This window comes from Exophiala aquamarina, assembly GCF_000709125.1.
Source record: "Exophiala aquamarina CBS 119918 chromosome Unknown aczIA-supercont1.2, whole genome shotgun sequence".
NCBI lineage: Eukaryota > Fungi > Ascomycota > Eurotiomycetes > Chaetothyriales > Herpotrichiellaceae > Exophiala > Exophiala aquamarina.
In genome coordinates, this window is record NW_013550586.1 from 971,732 (window position 1) to 987,557 (window position 15,826).

The following is a 15,826-nucleotide window of genomic DNA, read 5'->3' on the forward strand; positions in this document are numbered from 1 at the left end:
AGCCGGGTGGTAATTTCTTGTCCTCATGGAACGCACCCTACACTTTTGGCCCATCTCCGCAACACACTCTTCCTGACCTGCGATCCGGTCGCGATGACCTATTTTCTTGTCCTAAAATCGTCATGGAAGAGGTCGCCGAAAAGGCGTCCAAGTTCGTTATGAATCTCAACCACTCAATCAAGCTCCCCGGCTGACAGCTTGTACCACAGAAACGTAGATTGCGCAGAAAAGGACTTAGCCGTCCTCGTGGCTCATAAGGAGCCTATTTATGCAAAATTAGAACCCCAACTTGCAAGGTAATTGCCTCCTCCAGACCCTAGACCCCTTGAGAACCCGTCTAACTATATCAGGTTGCGGAAAACATGTCAGGATTTCGTCTTTGTTGATTTCGACAGCGCCACTGAAGCCCGAGCCGAAACACGCCTATGGGATGCTCATGCCAAAGTCAACCAGAAGTTCAGGTCGTTTCTTGCGAAATTTCGAGATGTTGATGGCAAAAAGAAGCATGTTGAACGCCGAAAGGCCGAGAAACTCTATCTTGAGTTTATCAAATCCAGCATGAGATTCTACCGTGGCTATATCCAACGCCTTGCCTCACACTTCAGAGGTATCCCTGAAATCCTTGAGGTTGCGAAGAAGTTCAGCCTGGAGAGTGAGTTTTAGCCAACCATAACAACAGGCATTCACTGATTTAAGAAGCTCTTAGCGTTGAACCCGTAGTATCTATCGACGACTTGCGCAAGAAGCAAATCGTCCGTTCCTGCTATCTGAGTTTGGTGCAGCTCGGTGACCTCTCAAGGTACAGAGAGACCGAGCTGCAGACCAAAGAGCGAGACTGGGGTCCGGCGAAAGGCTATTACCAGCTTGCAATCAAGTTGGACCCTCATTCTGGTGTCGCATACAATCAGCTTGCTGTTATTGCACTCACTGACCAAGACCACCTTCGGGCCGTCTACTATCTCTACCGAGCCATCACAGTGCGTAATTTTGCGCCGCAAGCTCCTGGAAATCTTGAACTCGAATTCAAGAAAATTAGAACCCGAGCATCCCAAGGGATGCCAATTTCGTCCACTGCTACTGAAGAAGATAACGCCCTTTCTGACCATTTTATCATTTACCACTCTCGTTGCGCTGAAAGAGGATTTGTGCCTGGTGACGATCAACAGAACGAGATCTTTCGTCGGCTAGCAGATGATCTACGGGAGAAGCCATTTGACACTAGAGTCCGAAAGTTCTGTTTGATCAATATTGCGGCAGAGGATGTAACAGCTCAAAAAGCTCGCGGCAAGTCTCTTCCGGTTCTCGTTCCACCATCCTGTATTAATTTTCAGTCTAGAAGACGGTTCCCTCTTGCGCACATATCAGGTGTTTCAGCAGCTTAACGTTGGCACTTTCTTCTTACTCATGAAGCTCATGCTCGACGAGCTTCAGCGCTTGGCCAAGAGCCCGAATACAGGGACAACAACTGACGATGACAAGAGCATAAACGTGACGCCAGTCACTCGCAGAATTCTTCCCCATCTGCGCTTGTACAGCAGCTGGCTGTTGAGTAAGGCCGATTATCTGCTTGCAAGCGAGACCTTGAAGGTTCAGATGCGCGAGTTTTGGCTGGTATACGCGGAAGCACTCAGCTCGTTGGCTGCGACATATTCCCTTGTCGACATTCCAGAGATCCCATACCTTTTAGACGAGGATCTTGACACATTGGGTTTCAGTCCGTTCTCCGATCTTGTACGAAAAACCCTATTTTATTTGCAAGATCAAGCGAAGCCAGCCTATGATGAGCTTCAGTTTGGTCCCCGTTCCCCTGAAGTTGAGATGTTGTACCGGATCAAATGCTTGGTCAAGGACGGGGTCATTCTGTGCCGGGGAAAAGTGAGTTTCTTTCCTCGCGCTCCAGGACATTTCTAACGTGATGATCTCAGTGTGGCATAATGCCAATTCCTCTCAAGTTCGCGGGCATGTGTTTCGTTTTCCTTGATGAGGACGGGGGACCGTCAATTGGAAAGGGGCTGGTGTCACCGCATGAGACTCACACGAGCTCGATCAACAGCATCAGTCGAGAAGACATCGAAGCTGCCAAGCAATCGAGAAACACCGTAGAAAAAGCCTTAGGCCATCACGAGGATGCCTCTGATGCTGGAGTGTCAGCCTCGGCAACATCGACCATGGAAAACATGGTCAATAATCTGACACAGCCTGAACCACCACGACGAACGGCACATTCAAATCATCTTCATGACGAGTCTCTGCCGTCGGCATTGAAGACGCCGACGGCACAGTCGTTTGCAGAACGTGGTGCCTCTCAATCTCAATTGCAGCAGCAAACCTTTACAGCTCATGATCTTGTGCAGCAAATCCAACGATCGCCTAGATCTTCGTTTCCCTTGTTGGGAGATTCCGCGACCAATCGTCCCATGCTACCAAGCATCATGAACTCACCTTTTGCACCTCTCCCAGGAGAGACACCCGGATCGTCACCTCGCTCAAGTACAGTTCAACGGTTGCATGCTCCATTCGTGATTTCTCCTCAAACCCGCCAGTTCCAGGTAAACCTGCTACACCAACAGCAGCAAGTTCAACTGCGTTCGTCTCCACTCGAATCGCCACAGCCTACAATGTCGAGCCTCTTCGAGACACCATCAAAGATGACAGTAAGGATGCGTGCTGCTGATCAATCGCAATCTGTGTTGTCTCCGTGGCAAGACCCACCTTACCAACCAGTCATTTCGGAGTCGGTCGTGCCTAAGCGAGCACCTCAGCCAGCGCCCTTTGGGGCTATCGGTGATCCTCGACCAAAGAGCAGCGGAGGTCCGACCAGTGGTCAGCTTGGGTGATTCCAAATCAACAGGAGTGTAAAGGCAACTTCAATCTAGATAATCAGCAACGAACAATCAGGGTGAGCCGACAGTGAAATACTGCATCTGACCAAGCGACACCGCCGGCCGCAGACCACATCTTGAAGAGGCGGCTCTAGCTAGGGTAAGGACAATGAGAAAGTTCTGCTGTGTGGTGTTTGGGATTTTCTATTCCTGGTCTACTTTTTCGATAAAGAGAGGATGCCTCTTGTTTCACTCGCCGCCAACTCCTGTTGGCATCCGTTTTCCTCATGAAGTCGTGGAAGACGTGGTATCATGGCCTAATGCATGGGTCTTGTTGAAATAGACCGCATTAAAACTTGTGTTCTATCAAATCGTTATGAGCAATGTTGCAAATCTCTGGTCTGCAACGCCGCGCAAGACCCGAAGAAACAATGAAAAGAACAACAGCAAGACAATTATGCCTTGTATATCTGCTTAGGCCATGGGTATCTGGGAACGGAATGTCAGTTGACGCTTCGAATCGCGATGTTAGGTTGAGGGCATTGGTGAATAGCATAGAAAGGAGACATGAAATGATGAGAAGCGGACATACGAAGGACCAAGTTCTTGCAACCCGAGTCTTGCCAACCAATGGCCCTTCTTGATGCAGGACGCAAGCGAATCCCCTTCAACGACACCTGCACAAAAGCCGCCAGCGAAGGCATCGCCAGCACCGTTTGTGTCATTGATTGCACTGTTCTCAATAGCAGCTACAGGGTATTCTTGGACTTGGACGTCTTTGCCTTGCTCTGCCACTGCGACGATGGTGGGATCAGTGCCTTGAGTTATGATGACGACTCTGGGTCTCTTGGAATTCGCTTTAGGGGTCAGTGCCAGGAGCTTCGCAGCTTCAGGGATGGAAATGTCTTTGTGTCCCTGCGACTCGGCCCAAGTCTTGGCCTCGTTCTCGTTGCCGAAGACGTAATCAGTGTACGGGAGGACTTCAGCGAGCTGATCTTTGAAGAACTGCGGGATGAAGCCGGCAGATAGGGAGAGCATGTAGACCTTGTTGGTCTTCGCGGCATGTTCGCCGAGCGCAAGCGCGGCCGGGACGCACACGGTCAGGTGGTAACCACCAACGTAGAAGACCTCAGTGGATTCGATCATGGACCATATTTTCGGTTGTTGTAGATGCTCGATCTTGTATTCATTGGCGGCGGCAAGATGAGTGCACATAGTTCGATGGTGGTCGGTGATGATGACACCGCATTTCCCGGTGGGCGTGTCGGGGTCGACACGGTACTCGACGTGGAGACCTGAGTGATTTCACACACGAGTCAATTTTATATGCCTCCAGACAAGGCCCTGCGTCTGCTCCGTACCTTGCTCAGCGCACTTCTCTCTCAAGATTCTTGCATACTCGTCGTCACCCACACAGCCGATGTACCAGACCGAGTCTGGCGACAGCATGTACTGGGCGCCTCGGGCAGTGTTCTGGGCCGCGCCGCCGGGGATCAACTTCGCGCCGCGGTTCTTGATCAGGTCGTCGTACAGCCCCATCTGGTGGGGTTCCGCCAGGAGAGTGTCATCGAGCTTCAGGCCGTATTGCTCGAGCATGGCTGGGTCGCTGTTATGAAAGGTCAGCCTCTAATTTGTACCCCGGAGAGCAGATAGAAATATGGTACCTACCCTTGGCCCTGGATGTCGAGGAGAGGATTCTCCAGACAGAGAAGCTTGAAGGGTTTGGTGGCCATGGTAATGTTCTGTCCCTGCTAGTGCTGGTGGCGGATGGGAGACTGGAAGTGGAGGAGAGAGAGAGAGACTCAAGAGACAGGCGATGTTTGAGCAGAAAATCTATTTCCCCCTCCTTATGGTAGAAGCATTGGGGTTGGGAGTTTAATTGTCTGGCATACAAGACCCTCCTAGTAGTGGGATTCGGAAGTATCTGTACAATGCGGACAAACTTGAAGGTGGACGAGGTGGGGCATTCTGCCCGTGCAAGACTGCGAAGATTGCAAAGTTTTGCCCAGCCGAGTAGTGGAGTACTAACTTCTAGTAGCGCTCATTTCTAGTACCGTAAGCTCATACGTACTAATGTTAAAGTTATTGAGCAATTTACCCGGTACGTTACCTTGAAGTACTATATATTAACTTAATGATAGTGGTCGGGTCTTTTTAAGAAAATTATTACCGAGGTAAATACTCAATGAGCAAATGCCTAGAGAATTATTAGGAAATAGTTATAGCCTTGAAATGCTAATAGTAGTATAGATATACAATAGTCGACTTAAAAATACACCGCGCCGGAACTTCTGTAAACATGTTTTCTTTCATTTACTAGTCGTGTATACTTCGTGAGATCAGCGCATTGGGGTCTGGCGTGCAAAAGGCTTGACAGTAGTCCGATTGCCGAATGAATCAATCATTCCTTTGCTTTCTCTCCCACGGCGTTGCCATAAGTCGGCAATCCTGCCGATACCTCCTCTTGTGCTTGCTCTTGCTTCTGCGCCTTGCTGGCCTTCTTCCTCTCCATCCTCAAGTATTCCCTCACAGCCTCCCTTGCAAGCTTGCGCCTGTCCTCTTCTTCCTTGAGTTCACGCTCCTTCATCCGTTGCTGTTCCGTACGAGTAGGTCCGGTCCAACATTGCTTCCACTCCTTGAGGAATTTCGCTTGTGTGCTCAGTAGAAGTTCCGCTTCCTTTGCCTCACGTGCCATGAGCTTCTGCTCGCGTTTCGCCAGGTGGTATTCTTCGTCTTCTGAATCAAGATATTCGATTTCGTCTTCAGCCTCAGAGTCGGATTCTTCGACGAGAGGGTTACTCTCAGCATCAGCATCCGTAGCGCTGTAGAACCGAGCCTTGGCTTTAGATTTGTCTTTCGCCCATCTCCGGGTTGCAGAAGCGGCAACACAGGCAGTGATGGACAGTGGTAGGGTAAAGACGGAGACGAAGAAGAGGGAGACGAAGAACCAGAATATAAGCTCCTCATCCATGTTTCCAGACTTGTGTTGTGTTTTATCCAAGATGATATCAATGTCGTCAAATAAAAGCGCGTGTTGGAAGGGAAGGGAGGAATAACTGTTTGTGCTGGTGGCAGGGCATACCTTCAAGTTGGAACCCGAGCGACCAAGAGGGCGATAAGGCACTTCGCCACCCGCTGCGCCACACTGCGTCACATCTACAGTTAGTGTCTCGGATCGCGCCGATTGGATCGGATGAGTTAACCAATGAACATGTCGGAGCAAGCAGCCACACAACGCCTGGGAGATCTGATAGTAACACTTTCCACATCACGGCAGATATCACTGAGGTATGAATCCGTACGAGTACTTCAAATGTTCGCTAAACCTGACGTCGGGCCAACGTAGGGCTAACTCTGTATAAGGTCAAGATAGAAGAGAAACGACCACACTTAACGCTATACGAGGTTGGAATCGGCTGCGTGCTGGATCGATGTTGCCTTTGTCTACCTCACCAGGCAGAAAGGGATTGTACTTATCGACGACGAACACACCTTCTCATTGCATCTCTCATCATACACAAGTATATTCAGGATGTCCAGGCTCTGTTATTTTGTCACTACGGTAGCCGGCAATATTGGGCTAGCAGACCGCTTCCAATTTATCAGACAGCTGGTGCTGTTTCTGAAAACAATCTTGTGCGAAAGCACACTCAGAGAGTTCATGCTACCAGTCGGAGAAGGCGCGGAAAGCCTTGGTGTTGTTATGCTGAACAAGTTTTGAAATGAACCAAGCTTTTATATAAACTGATATATTCAACACCTTTCATCTAAATAAGGGCAGTCGTTCAACAATGGTGATTGCCTGTATCACCACTGACCGGCAAGGATATTGCCCAGCATGCGTTGGAGCGTGTCGTATCCCACTTCTCCGGAAAGCTTATGGATCACCGCTCTTCTTCCAAAATCACTAGGTTCACTGCTTTTGATAAATCCCGCTGGACTAGCTGGTGGTCCGTATACCATCGCACCGTTGGATTCCGCTTGGCAGGATGGAAATGGGTCTGATCCGGCAATGAAACAAATGGTGTTCTCCGCGAACCTCTTTCCCTGTGCCTGCTGATCTTGGGAAAGGCTCTCCTGGAAGTTCTGGAATAGGAGAATCACGTCCATAATGTGAGCTGCTTTTCCCCTTTTGGGGCCTTCCCACGGATTTACCTCATTGAGATGGTAGAGGTAGCTCTTTCCGGGCCATGTGTGTGCAATGGTTATGGCTGGTAAGTAGAAACCAATATCCGTTGTCCATTCCAGGATATTGTCCAGGGCTGCATCATCGGCTGTCTCCGTCGTGATATTGTAGACCCGCTCCAACTCTTCGACTACGGACGGGAAGCCACACAAAGTGCGGCTAGCAAAATTGTGGAAACGTTTGGCAATTTCATTCTTGTGAGGCTCAAGCATGCCTCTGTAGATTGAGGCCTAAATGCAGATGAGGGTGGTCAGTCATGTTGGCGCCGTCTGTGGAATTGACGGCGCTGCTTACGTCAAATTCACAATCCCCAACCAGAATCCGCTGACACCATTTGGTACCTGGAAGTACATTTTCGACCCTGGTCGCGCCGCCGAAAAGTTCTTCGTAGCTCGGGCCTGGATGGACTACCTCGTTGTCAATCACTGGCAGAAGCGGAATTGCGGGCGTGATTTTTTCGTAAAGGTCTGACTTGGGGCCGTGGATGAGTTTTGCAACCCGTTCATCTACTGTCAGCCCTTCAAGGTCCAGTGCTTTCATAGACAAAGAATATGCAATCTCACTAACTGGCGGTGGCAGCGGTGGAAGCAGCAATGTAGACCCAGACATCAAGATGAGCTGTTGAAACAGCGCCTCCTTGGACTGAAGATGGATCATACAAGCCACTGAAGAAGATAGCTAGAGTCAGCGAGTCTACGCATTGAAGACTTGTTCGGTTTGCATACCAGATCCAGCACTTTGTCCCATGAGCGTCACCTTACCCGGATCCCCACCGAAACCACCAATTTGTTGTTTTATCCACAAAAGCGCAGTTCGCTGGTCACGAATGCCGTTATTGCATTTGCATCCAGCTGCTTGCAGCTCTTTCGACGTAAGAAAGCCCGGAGCTCCAATACGATAGCTAATTAAGCAATTGAGTCAAGGTCTTACAATAGTGCTATCTCCCATGAGGGTGACTTACTTCACAGAGACACCAATGAAGGGCATTCCCAAGTCGATAGACAACTTTACAAGTCTCGATTGGTCATACTGCGGCCACGCGTTAGATCCTACTGTAAAACCTCCTCCGTGAATGAAGACTAGGACTGGGAGTCCCTTAGCACCGCTCGGGACAGTGATATTGAGATGTAGACCGTCCAAGTCGGAGATGTCAAAGTCCCCATGGGGAAGGGTATTTTGCATCAGGCTGTGTTCGAAATCGCAAGCTAGTGGTGTGGACAACAGTTGTGGTCTTTAATGTGCGTCAGTACATGAGCTTCAATTATTGTTTGGTTGCGGATAACCCAATTGTCGTGGCCTCGATTTGTCCATTCCCATAGCCAGCCAGGAGCTCAGGCTCCGCCAATCGGTCCTTCAACGATGCGTATTTCAATCCGAGAAATTGCACTATGTTGTCTCCTGCTTTGCCATGGATGTGCCGATATTCGGATGCCTAAGGATGGCAGTCATGTTGGGTCACTCTTCTCAAAAGCCAGACTCAAAAGAGGTTTGGGAAGTCAATATGCATACCATACGGTTTGTAGATCATGCATTGAATACGGATTGAAGGGAACTGTGCGCCAGCTTAGAGTCCTTGGGCCAACAAATAGCGCGACTACTTAAAGTGTAGTAGCAATGCAAAACCCCGGTTGGAAGAGATGATAAAGTGCTGGAAGGCGAGCGAACTTGTTTTTGAGATCGGATCGATCATTTGGAGGGCTGGCAGGTAAATACACGTCCCACCTGTCTGCCACGCACTCTTTCTTGACAAAGTAAATACACGCATTGTGATCGGCAGCTTCACCAGTCTCCGAGCACAGACGAACAGGCTCCAGCTGCAGTTCCACATTCTGGACGCCAGCACTCTTAGACTAGCCTCGCAACCCGAACGCAAATTCTGTGTAAAGCACATCGAGGCTGCACCGGGGTAGAAAAAATGTACGGCTACCCAATTGATCGGTTCTGCGGGGTGCTGGTTTCATTCGCTCTGATCCTTGTTCGGAGCCAGTCCTCTCTTTTTCTGCCTTGAACCTGGCATGGAATGCAGACCGGTAAGTTGGAGAGTTGCTTACACTCTGAGCTGGAAAATCCAATTCCTGAGCTTTCCCCACTTCCCCAAAAAGCCGAATGTTCGCGAACATCTAATTATTTCTCGACAGTGAAGCCTGGAGAAACTTCTGGTGGCCGACTTATATCCAGGTTTCATTGCAAACTTACAAAGCAGTTCCTGGTGATGAAATTACATTCAGAATCACTGGTCCGCGAATCTCATTCCACATACCTCCTGCAAAACCGACAGCTCGTACAGGAAGGGCAAGTAATATGGAGATCAGAACCCTGTACTCGATGTTGCTGGCTTCCTTTGTCGTTTATCGGGTTTGTCTTGCCGTCTATCGTGTTTTCTTTCATCCATTGGCTAAATACCCTGGACCGCTTGTTGCAAAGCTTACGAGCCTGTACATGGTTGCCACGGCTGCTATGGGCAGGAACACGTATGTGCGCAACGACTTGCACGTCAAGTTTGGCAAGATTGTCCGCACCGGTCCGAACGAACTTTGCTTTGCCGATGAAGAATCAATTAAGGATATATATGGGCAAACAGCTGAAGCCTGCGTCAAAGCTTCGGTTTTCTACAAAGGGATTCACACTAACGGGCACGGAATCAGTGTTTAGTACTGTCGATCGCAAGGCCCATAGCCAAATGCGCCGCACATTATCGCATGGATTCTCACAGAAAGGCGTTCTACAATTCGAGGCCGAGATAGCTCAAATCGTCCAAAAATATCTAAATGTCATTCAAAAATCTCAGCAACCACACAACCTGTACGAGACAACACATAATCTATTCACAGATATCACCAGCCAACTGGCATTCGTCAAGAATTTCGACACCCTCAGTGGAGATAAACACCAATGCGCAAAAGACATCGAGACATACTTCGGTATCGCCCCTATATATGGCATAATGCCAATCGCTCGATATTTACCATTTGGTGAGTTTCACGCAGCACAACAAGCCGGACCGCGAATTGTGAGGGGGATACAGTCCTTCATAGACGATTTCCGCCACCGAATCCGAGGAGGAACCAGCGAGCACGGTCTCCTTTGCTATATGGTGGAAGAAAGGAAGGATGGAGAACATACAAAGTTTTCAGATGCAGAGACAATAGAAAACAGTGTGATATTCATCATTGCTGGGAGCGGCACCTCAGCATCGACTGTGTTATACCTTCTCTTTGAACTAGCCAAAAGACCCGCTATGCAGAATCGACTCCGCGAGGAAATTCAACAAGCTTTTCCTAACCCTACAGTGCTTCCTGACTTCGAAACCGCATTGACACTAGTAAGTGCTCCCCAGTTCACGATGCACAGGATTTGCCTGCAGGCACTGACTCTGGTACCAACAGCCTTATCTCAACTGTGTTCTACAGGAAACTTTACGCCTTCGGGGACCTCTAGCTACAATCGCGCCCAGGATATCTCCGGGAAAGGTCATTGGAGGTGTCTACGTCCCCGCTGGCGTCGTCGTAGCCAATTTGGCTTACTCAACTCAGCGCGATCCCGACATATATTCCCGCCCCTTAGAATTCCTTCCTGAGAGGTGGGAGAATCCCACTCCCTCCATGAAGACGATGCACAGACCCTTCAGCATTGGCGCAAGAAACTGCATTGGAATGCATCTTGCGCGCGTCCAGATGCTTCTCACTGTTTGTGCCCTTTACCAAAGGTTCGATTTGCGGCTGGATTCCCTTATGACGGAGGACATGATGTACATGCGGGATGTTGGACTCATGACTCCAAGCGGCAAACAGCTATGGATGCACGTCACACCTAGGACATAGTGATCTTGATATTGACCATGGAGATTTCCACAATTGTCTGGCTTCTCTACTGAGCTTGAACTAGATTCTTCTAGTATCTGAGGTAGTTTGATCAAGATGATCTTATGACTTGCCTATAGTATACTTCCTCCGTTGGGCGCAAACCAAGAACCTATTCGCTTTGTCCTAAAAGTCTGCGACCTCAGTACAGGGAGATTCAACGAGGGCAAGATCTGCGACCTCCATGTAAACTGCAGCCGGCGATCTTTTGAGCAAGTAAAGAAGAAGCTGTTCTAGGGTCCAAAATCAATGAAAGCATCCGAATTGGCAATGCAAATCATAGGAATCGAGAAAGCTCGCGCTCACTAGACTCCCACAATGCACGTGCCTAACATCTCTATGCAACTTTCAGATTGCTTCGAGCCTGCTGAGCAAGGAGCATGACATTGATAGGCGTGAGATTGTATCCTTGCCACGCAGCCAACTTCTCCGCCATTTTGGCGACCCTAGTAATATCGGCGTCAGAATATCCAAATGCTATACATGCTTTCACATGGCTCCCTGCTTGTCTGGTTGCGGGAAGTGCAATGAGAGCAGAGGTTACTATCAGCTCTGCTGCTGGCAAAGGAAGTTTATAGTCGTTAGTACACCCTAGATTATAACTGTACAAACGTCAGTGGTGTTGTGATCAAATGTCATGTAATATGTCGTCGAAGCGGCAGCAATATCTCATGGGCTACGCAAGTTTCGACATATTAGAGGCTCTTACCCGAATCCAACTGTGTTCAGTGCGTAGGCGAAATCTCCATAAAAAGTACTTAACATCTCGAAGACCTCATTGTTGGCCGATGCTTTGTATATCGAACGACGCGTAGCCTTTCCTAGTTCAGTGTCTTCCTGAGTGAAATCCGGTCTAGAAATGTTGTGGACTTCAGTCAGCGTCTTAATAACCAGGTAGAAAGAGTGCAATCTAGAGCCACAATGTGACTTCGAGTATTCCCTGAGAGAAGACGGAGACTCACCTGTTCCTGTTTTTGTTTTGGTCTAGGGTGGTGATACCTTTGGACTGCAAATAACCGGCAAGACCAAGAGCAGCTGGTATGACTTGCGGTACACATACAAAGGGCCAAATCATATTGATAGTCTCACGGAAACTGTCAAACAGCTCAAGTATTGAGTCCTTCGACCTGTCCGCTTTTTCAAGGGCGTTCTGGAATAGTGAGGGCACCAGATCTGCACGCTTGCTCGCACAACACATCGCTACCTAACGGAAAGTTTTCTTTAGTCGCATGGTTGATTCCACAGACATGCCCTTGATGACACTCACAAGTATCTGCAAGCCCAGTTCGGTGGAGATTCCTTCGTCGATTGCGGCCAAGTCTAGCACTAAACCTTCCAAAAACTGCTGGTCATACGAGACTGCACTAGGCGGCATATTGGTTCTAACGTAAGTATCCGAAAACCTTCCGAAATCCATATCATACACTAGGTCTGCAATAATTTTTTTCCCCTGGAAGATAGGTGTTCAAGACCTCAACAGCGTACCATTGACCAGCAACGGCGAATTGTGGCAGAAGTACCAATTCCTACGTAGTGGGGCTGTGGGGAGCCGAAAGGCCCACGAATTTGGGCTTGTTGGTAGTTCAACCACCATCAACACCTCCACCGGCGTTACCGGCAGTTTCGCTAGGAAGGGCCGGGCTGTTGAGAGGTCTGGATTATTCACCACTCCCACTTCATCTCCGGTTTAGTGCTGAAAGAAGGTAATCCTGACTTGTTCCTTTCGTCGTAGAAACCTCGATCGAAGCCAAAAGTCGGACAGTACTGATCGCCATTGGAAGGGGCAATGAGGAACGCAAAAGTCCATGGAGGAAATTCGGATCGATTCTAGCTGTTTTTGAATGTACATGTGGTATTTTCCAACATCTACCACACCTTAATCACCTAACGCTAGTTCCTGTGTAAACAGCGATGGGCTTTGTTGCTATCTCAAGCACCTATCACACTTCCGCTTTGGCCACCTCTTAAAAGTGTAAGCTTGCGAAGGCCCTGGCGGTTTGGGCAAGGTCTAGTCATTTGGGGCCTTATACACAGCTCACAGTCTCTCTCTGCCATGCCTTTCAATTGGCCACCCGGGAGTGTGGGGTAAACTGCATTAGGAAAGAACAACCCACGTTTGAATGGGGGCGAGCCATCCATTTATCTCATGCGTTTGATCCTGGATTATCAACTGATTTTCTGGTCAACCAGCAACAGCATTCACTCCTGTCGTTAGTTACTGCCATCCCTCCAGCAAGACCTGCTAAGTAATCCCGATCAGCTGGCAGCCTGCTGGAACAGTCCAAAATGTCTATTGGTGAGGACAAAGTCGATTACCACGACGGTACCAATGGCGTTCTCAAGAACCGTCTCAGCCTGAAAGGTATTCACACCAAGCACAATTCGAACAACCAAACAAATACTGTCATCATTGTCGGTGCAGGCCCTGTGGGAACATTCCTGGCCTACAGGTTGGCCAAAGAAGGGATCAATGTCACAGTGATTGAGAAAGAGTCGCAGACTAGCGAAGCACCCAGGGCCGTTGGATACTATGCTGCATCAATGCAAGCCCTGGTGGATGCCGGATTATACGACAAGATTCGCGAGGAAGGCTTTATGGTCAGAGGCCTTGCTTGGAGAAAGCAACCAGTTGGTGATGGCGAAGGTGGAAAGCAGCTGGGAGAAGAAATTGCTGTTATGCCATTGGCTGCACCAGATGATGACCTTATGGAACCGCCTGCTGGACTTCTCTGTCTCCAGCAAGCGCTGCTCACGAAACTGTTTCTTCGTGAGGCCCTTGCCACTGGAAAAGTGACGATACTTTTCAATCGCGAGTTGACCGGCATTGAAGATCATGGCGGGAATGTTACAGCTACTACTAAAGGCACCGACACAAAGGTTTCATCTCAGATGACCGCATCCTTTCTAGTCGCCACTGATGGTGGCAGGTCCACTTCGCGAAAGCTGCTAGGAATATCATTCCCTGGTCACACCTGGCCTGAGCGACTGCTCGCCACGGACGTAACAATCAAGAACGAAAATGTCCCGACTTATGCTTGCTATTATCAATTTCATAAGCTTCATTACGGATTGGCTACGCCTCTAACGGAGCCGTTGGATGGGAAAGAATCCCTGTGGCGATATGCAGTAGCTTTAGATCCTAACGAGAATCGATCCGATGAGGAGCTTCTAAGCGACGAGCATATTGAAAGCTTGTATGAAGATGTCATGGTTGGTCCCAGGCCATTGAAGGTTCGAATCGGACGACGGGCCATTTACAAAATACATCAACGGCTGGCGACTACTTTACGACGAGGTCGAAGCTTATTGGCCGGCGATGCAGCTCACGTGTGCAACGTAAGGAACACTCTCCTTGTTGTCTTTTTCCAACTTCTTTCGAATTCTTGATGCTCAAGTATATGTCTAATTGGATTTAGCCGTTCGGAGCTCTGGGTCTCAATTCTGGTCTTCTGGACGCCGATGCTCTCAGCGACGCTCTTATAATGATCCTGAACGAATCCAAGCCCCTATCAGTTCTGGACCTCTACTCTGATGAACGACGGAAGGTATTCCAATATTTTGTCGATCCAACGTCAACGCACAACAAGCTTCGTGTCCAGTTCAACAGCCAAGAGACTGCCGCAACAGATGATGATTTCTTCCGACTATTGCGAGAAGGATCCATGGTGGATCGGATGGAAGCAACCAAAATGTACTATGATACTTGGCGGACGAACATCAGAAAGTTGGCAAAGGCAAAAGGGTACTAGTGATCTTCAATTTCAAAGAGGTTTACAAATAGTCGTTGGCCTACAGTTTATAATGCGTTCCTCCTCTAGAAAAGAATGCTTTATCATGCTTCCCAAGTGTCAAGCAACCCCTCCTTTAGAATCACAACCTTATCTTCCGATATTTTCACATTAACATCGTCGTTCGACTGCCCAATTGTTAGCCATCGGTCACAAGGGTTAGTGAAGTGCGCAGTTGAAAGATCGGCGCAGTTGGCAGCAGAGATTTGCAAGGACTTCCTGCTCCCTGGGAAATTAAACTCAACCTCCACCTCAGCTCGGCTCGAAGATGGCTCAAAACCTGACACAGGCGCTGCCGGTGGGGGTGGGGAATAGATGAAGCCACGTTCTTAAACCCTAGAAGAGGGATTAAACTTCCAGTACTCCAAAGCTTCATGACCTCTCTAGGTGTGCAAGTTATATCTGATAAGCTGAATTCGATCAGAGCAAGAGTATCTACCGCAGCCCGGTCTTCTACCCCAACAATTTACTCCCGTTCTGCTCATTCAACCTTCACTTCAACATATTGCACATATCGAGTACCATCGCATCATGACAGATCTCAATAAGCCAGGCTCCGAGGAGCGGGCCATCGCACAAGCCGAGATCCGTGCCATCTGTCATCGCTATGCGGTCATGGCAAGGGACAAGGTAGATTTCAAAGATATGGAACCCCTCTTTCGACCGGACGGCCTTTTTCGCCTCCCAAATGGAGTTGCAGTAAAGCCATCAGAGATCAGCACTGTTGTACAGGGAGAGGAAGCAAAATACATTCGGCACCACATCACCAGCATCGACATACACTTTACCAGCGACACCGAAGCCCGAACGAAGTCGCAATTCTTTGCCGCCACCAATGTAACCTTCACCGACCACTGGGGCTGCTGGGAGGACATCTTTACACGCGATGAGAATGGAGCTTGGCTTATTTACGATCGCAGCATTGTTATTGATGGCTATGATCCCAAGGGTTGGTATGGGGAGAAGTATGGAGGTCCGTCCTGCTTAGAAAGATGATATCGAAACGTACATAGTACGCTAAAGTGGCTGATAACATCGTCAAACCTATCACGTCTTCTTTGTGTTTTCCCTTTCAGCTTCGATCACATCCTCAGGTTCATCGACACGACGTTCTTATAATTGTTGAATAGGGACTTGGGTAACATTTCAATGCCACTCCCACTGCACATA

General features: G+C 48.9%; 9 protein-coding genes across 9 annotated transcripts; 5 read left to right on the forward strand and 4 right to left on the reverse strand.

The window, feature by feature from the left end:
- Positions 1–122: 122 nt before the first annotated feature.
- Positions 123–2,837, forward strand: A1O9_02176 (uncharacterized protein; the record flags this gene model as incomplete). The annotated part of the gene is made up of 6 exons (XM_013407751.1): positions 123–151; positions 198–296; positions 351–652; positions 700–1,304; positions 1,366–1,875; positions 1,926–2,837. The coding sequence occupies 6 exons, from the start codon at positions 123–125 to the stop codon at positions 2,835–2,837; spliced, it is 2,457 nt and encodes an 818-aa protein (XP_013263205.1).
- Positions 2,838–3,277: 440 nt separating this feature from the next.
- A1O9_02177 (adenosine kinase) lies at positions 3,278–4,555 on the reverse strand (the record flags this gene model as incomplete). The annotated part of the gene is made up of 4 exons (XM_013407752.1): positions 3,278–3,311; positions 3,415–4,117; positions 4,184–4,428; positions 4,491–4,555. 4 exons carry the CDS (start codon positions 4,553–4,555, stop codon positions 3,278–3,280), a joined length of 1,047 nt encoding a protein of 348 aa, XP_013263206.1.
- Positions 4,556–5,223: 668 nt separating this feature from the next.
- Positions 5,224–5,793, reverse strand: A1O9_02178 (uncharacterized protein; the record flags this gene model as incomplete). Its single annotated transcript, XM_013407753.1, has 1 exon — positions 5,224–5,793. One exon carries the CDS (start codon positions 5,791–5,793, stop codon positions 5,224–5,226), a length of 570 nt encoding a protein of 189 aa, XP_013263207.1.
- Positions 5,794–6,629: 836 nt separating this feature from the next.
- A1O9_02179 (uncharacterized protein) lies at positions 6,630–8,190 on the reverse strand (the record flags this gene model as incomplete). The annotated part of the gene is made up of 4 exons (XM_013407754.1): positions 6,630–7,238; positions 7,303–7,673; positions 7,734–7,909; positions 7,970–8,190. The coding sequence occupies 4 exons, from the start codon at positions 8,188–8,190 to the stop codon at positions 6,630–6,632; spliced, it is 1,377 nt and encodes a 458-aa protein (XP_013263208.1).
- A 1,119-nt stretch (positions 8,191–9,309) lies between these two features.
- A1O9_02180 (uncharacterized protein) lies at positions 9,310–9,660 on the forward strand (the record flags this gene model as incomplete). The annotated part of the gene is made up of 1 exon (XM_013407755.1): positions 9,310–9,660. One exon carries the CDS (start codon positions 9,310–9,312, stop codon positions 9,658–9,660), a length of 351 nt encoding a protein of 116 aa, XP_013263209.1.
- Positions 9,661–9,688: 28 nt separating this feature from the next.
- A1O9_02181 (uncharacterized protein) lies at positions 9,689–10,829 on the forward strand (the record flags this gene model as incomplete). The annotated part of the gene is made up of 2 exons (XM_013407756.1): positions 9,689–10,330; positions 10,395–10,829. 2 exons carry the CDS (start codon positions 9,689–9,691, stop codon positions 10,827–10,829), a joined length of 1,077 nt encoding a protein of 358 aa, XP_013263210.1.
- A 376-nt stretch (positions 10,830–11,205) lies between these two features.
- Positions 11,206–12,243, reverse strand: A1O9_02182 (uncharacterized protein; the record flags this gene model as incomplete). The annotated part of the gene is made up of 4 exons (XM_013407757.1): positions 11,206–11,470; positions 11,578–11,721; positions 11,831–12,072; positions 12,136–12,243. The coding sequence occupies 4 exons, from the start codon at positions 12,241–12,243 to the stop codon at positions 11,206–11,208; spliced, it is 759 nt and encodes a 252-aa protein (XP_013263211.1).
- A 911-nt stretch (positions 12,244–13,154) lies between these two features.
- A1O9_02183 (uncharacterized protein) lies at positions 13,155–14,617 on the forward strand (the record flags this gene model as incomplete). The annotated part of the gene is made up of 2 exons (XM_013407758.1): positions 13,155–14,204; positions 14,285–14,617. 2 exons carry the CDS (start codon positions 13,155–13,157, stop codon positions 14,615–14,617), a joined length of 1,383 nt encoding a protein of 460 aa, XP_013263212.1.
- A 570-nt stretch (positions 14,618–15,187) lies between these two features.
- A1O9_02184 (uncharacterized protein) lies at positions 15,188–15,652 on the forward strand (the record flags this gene model as incomplete). The annotated part of the gene is made up of 1 exon (XM_013407759.1): positions 15,188–15,652. One exon carries the CDS (start codon positions 15,188–15,190, stop codon positions 15,650–15,652), a length of 465 nt encoding a protein of 154 aa, XP_013263213.1.
- Between the last annotated feature and the right edge of the window lie 174 nt (positions 15,653–15,826).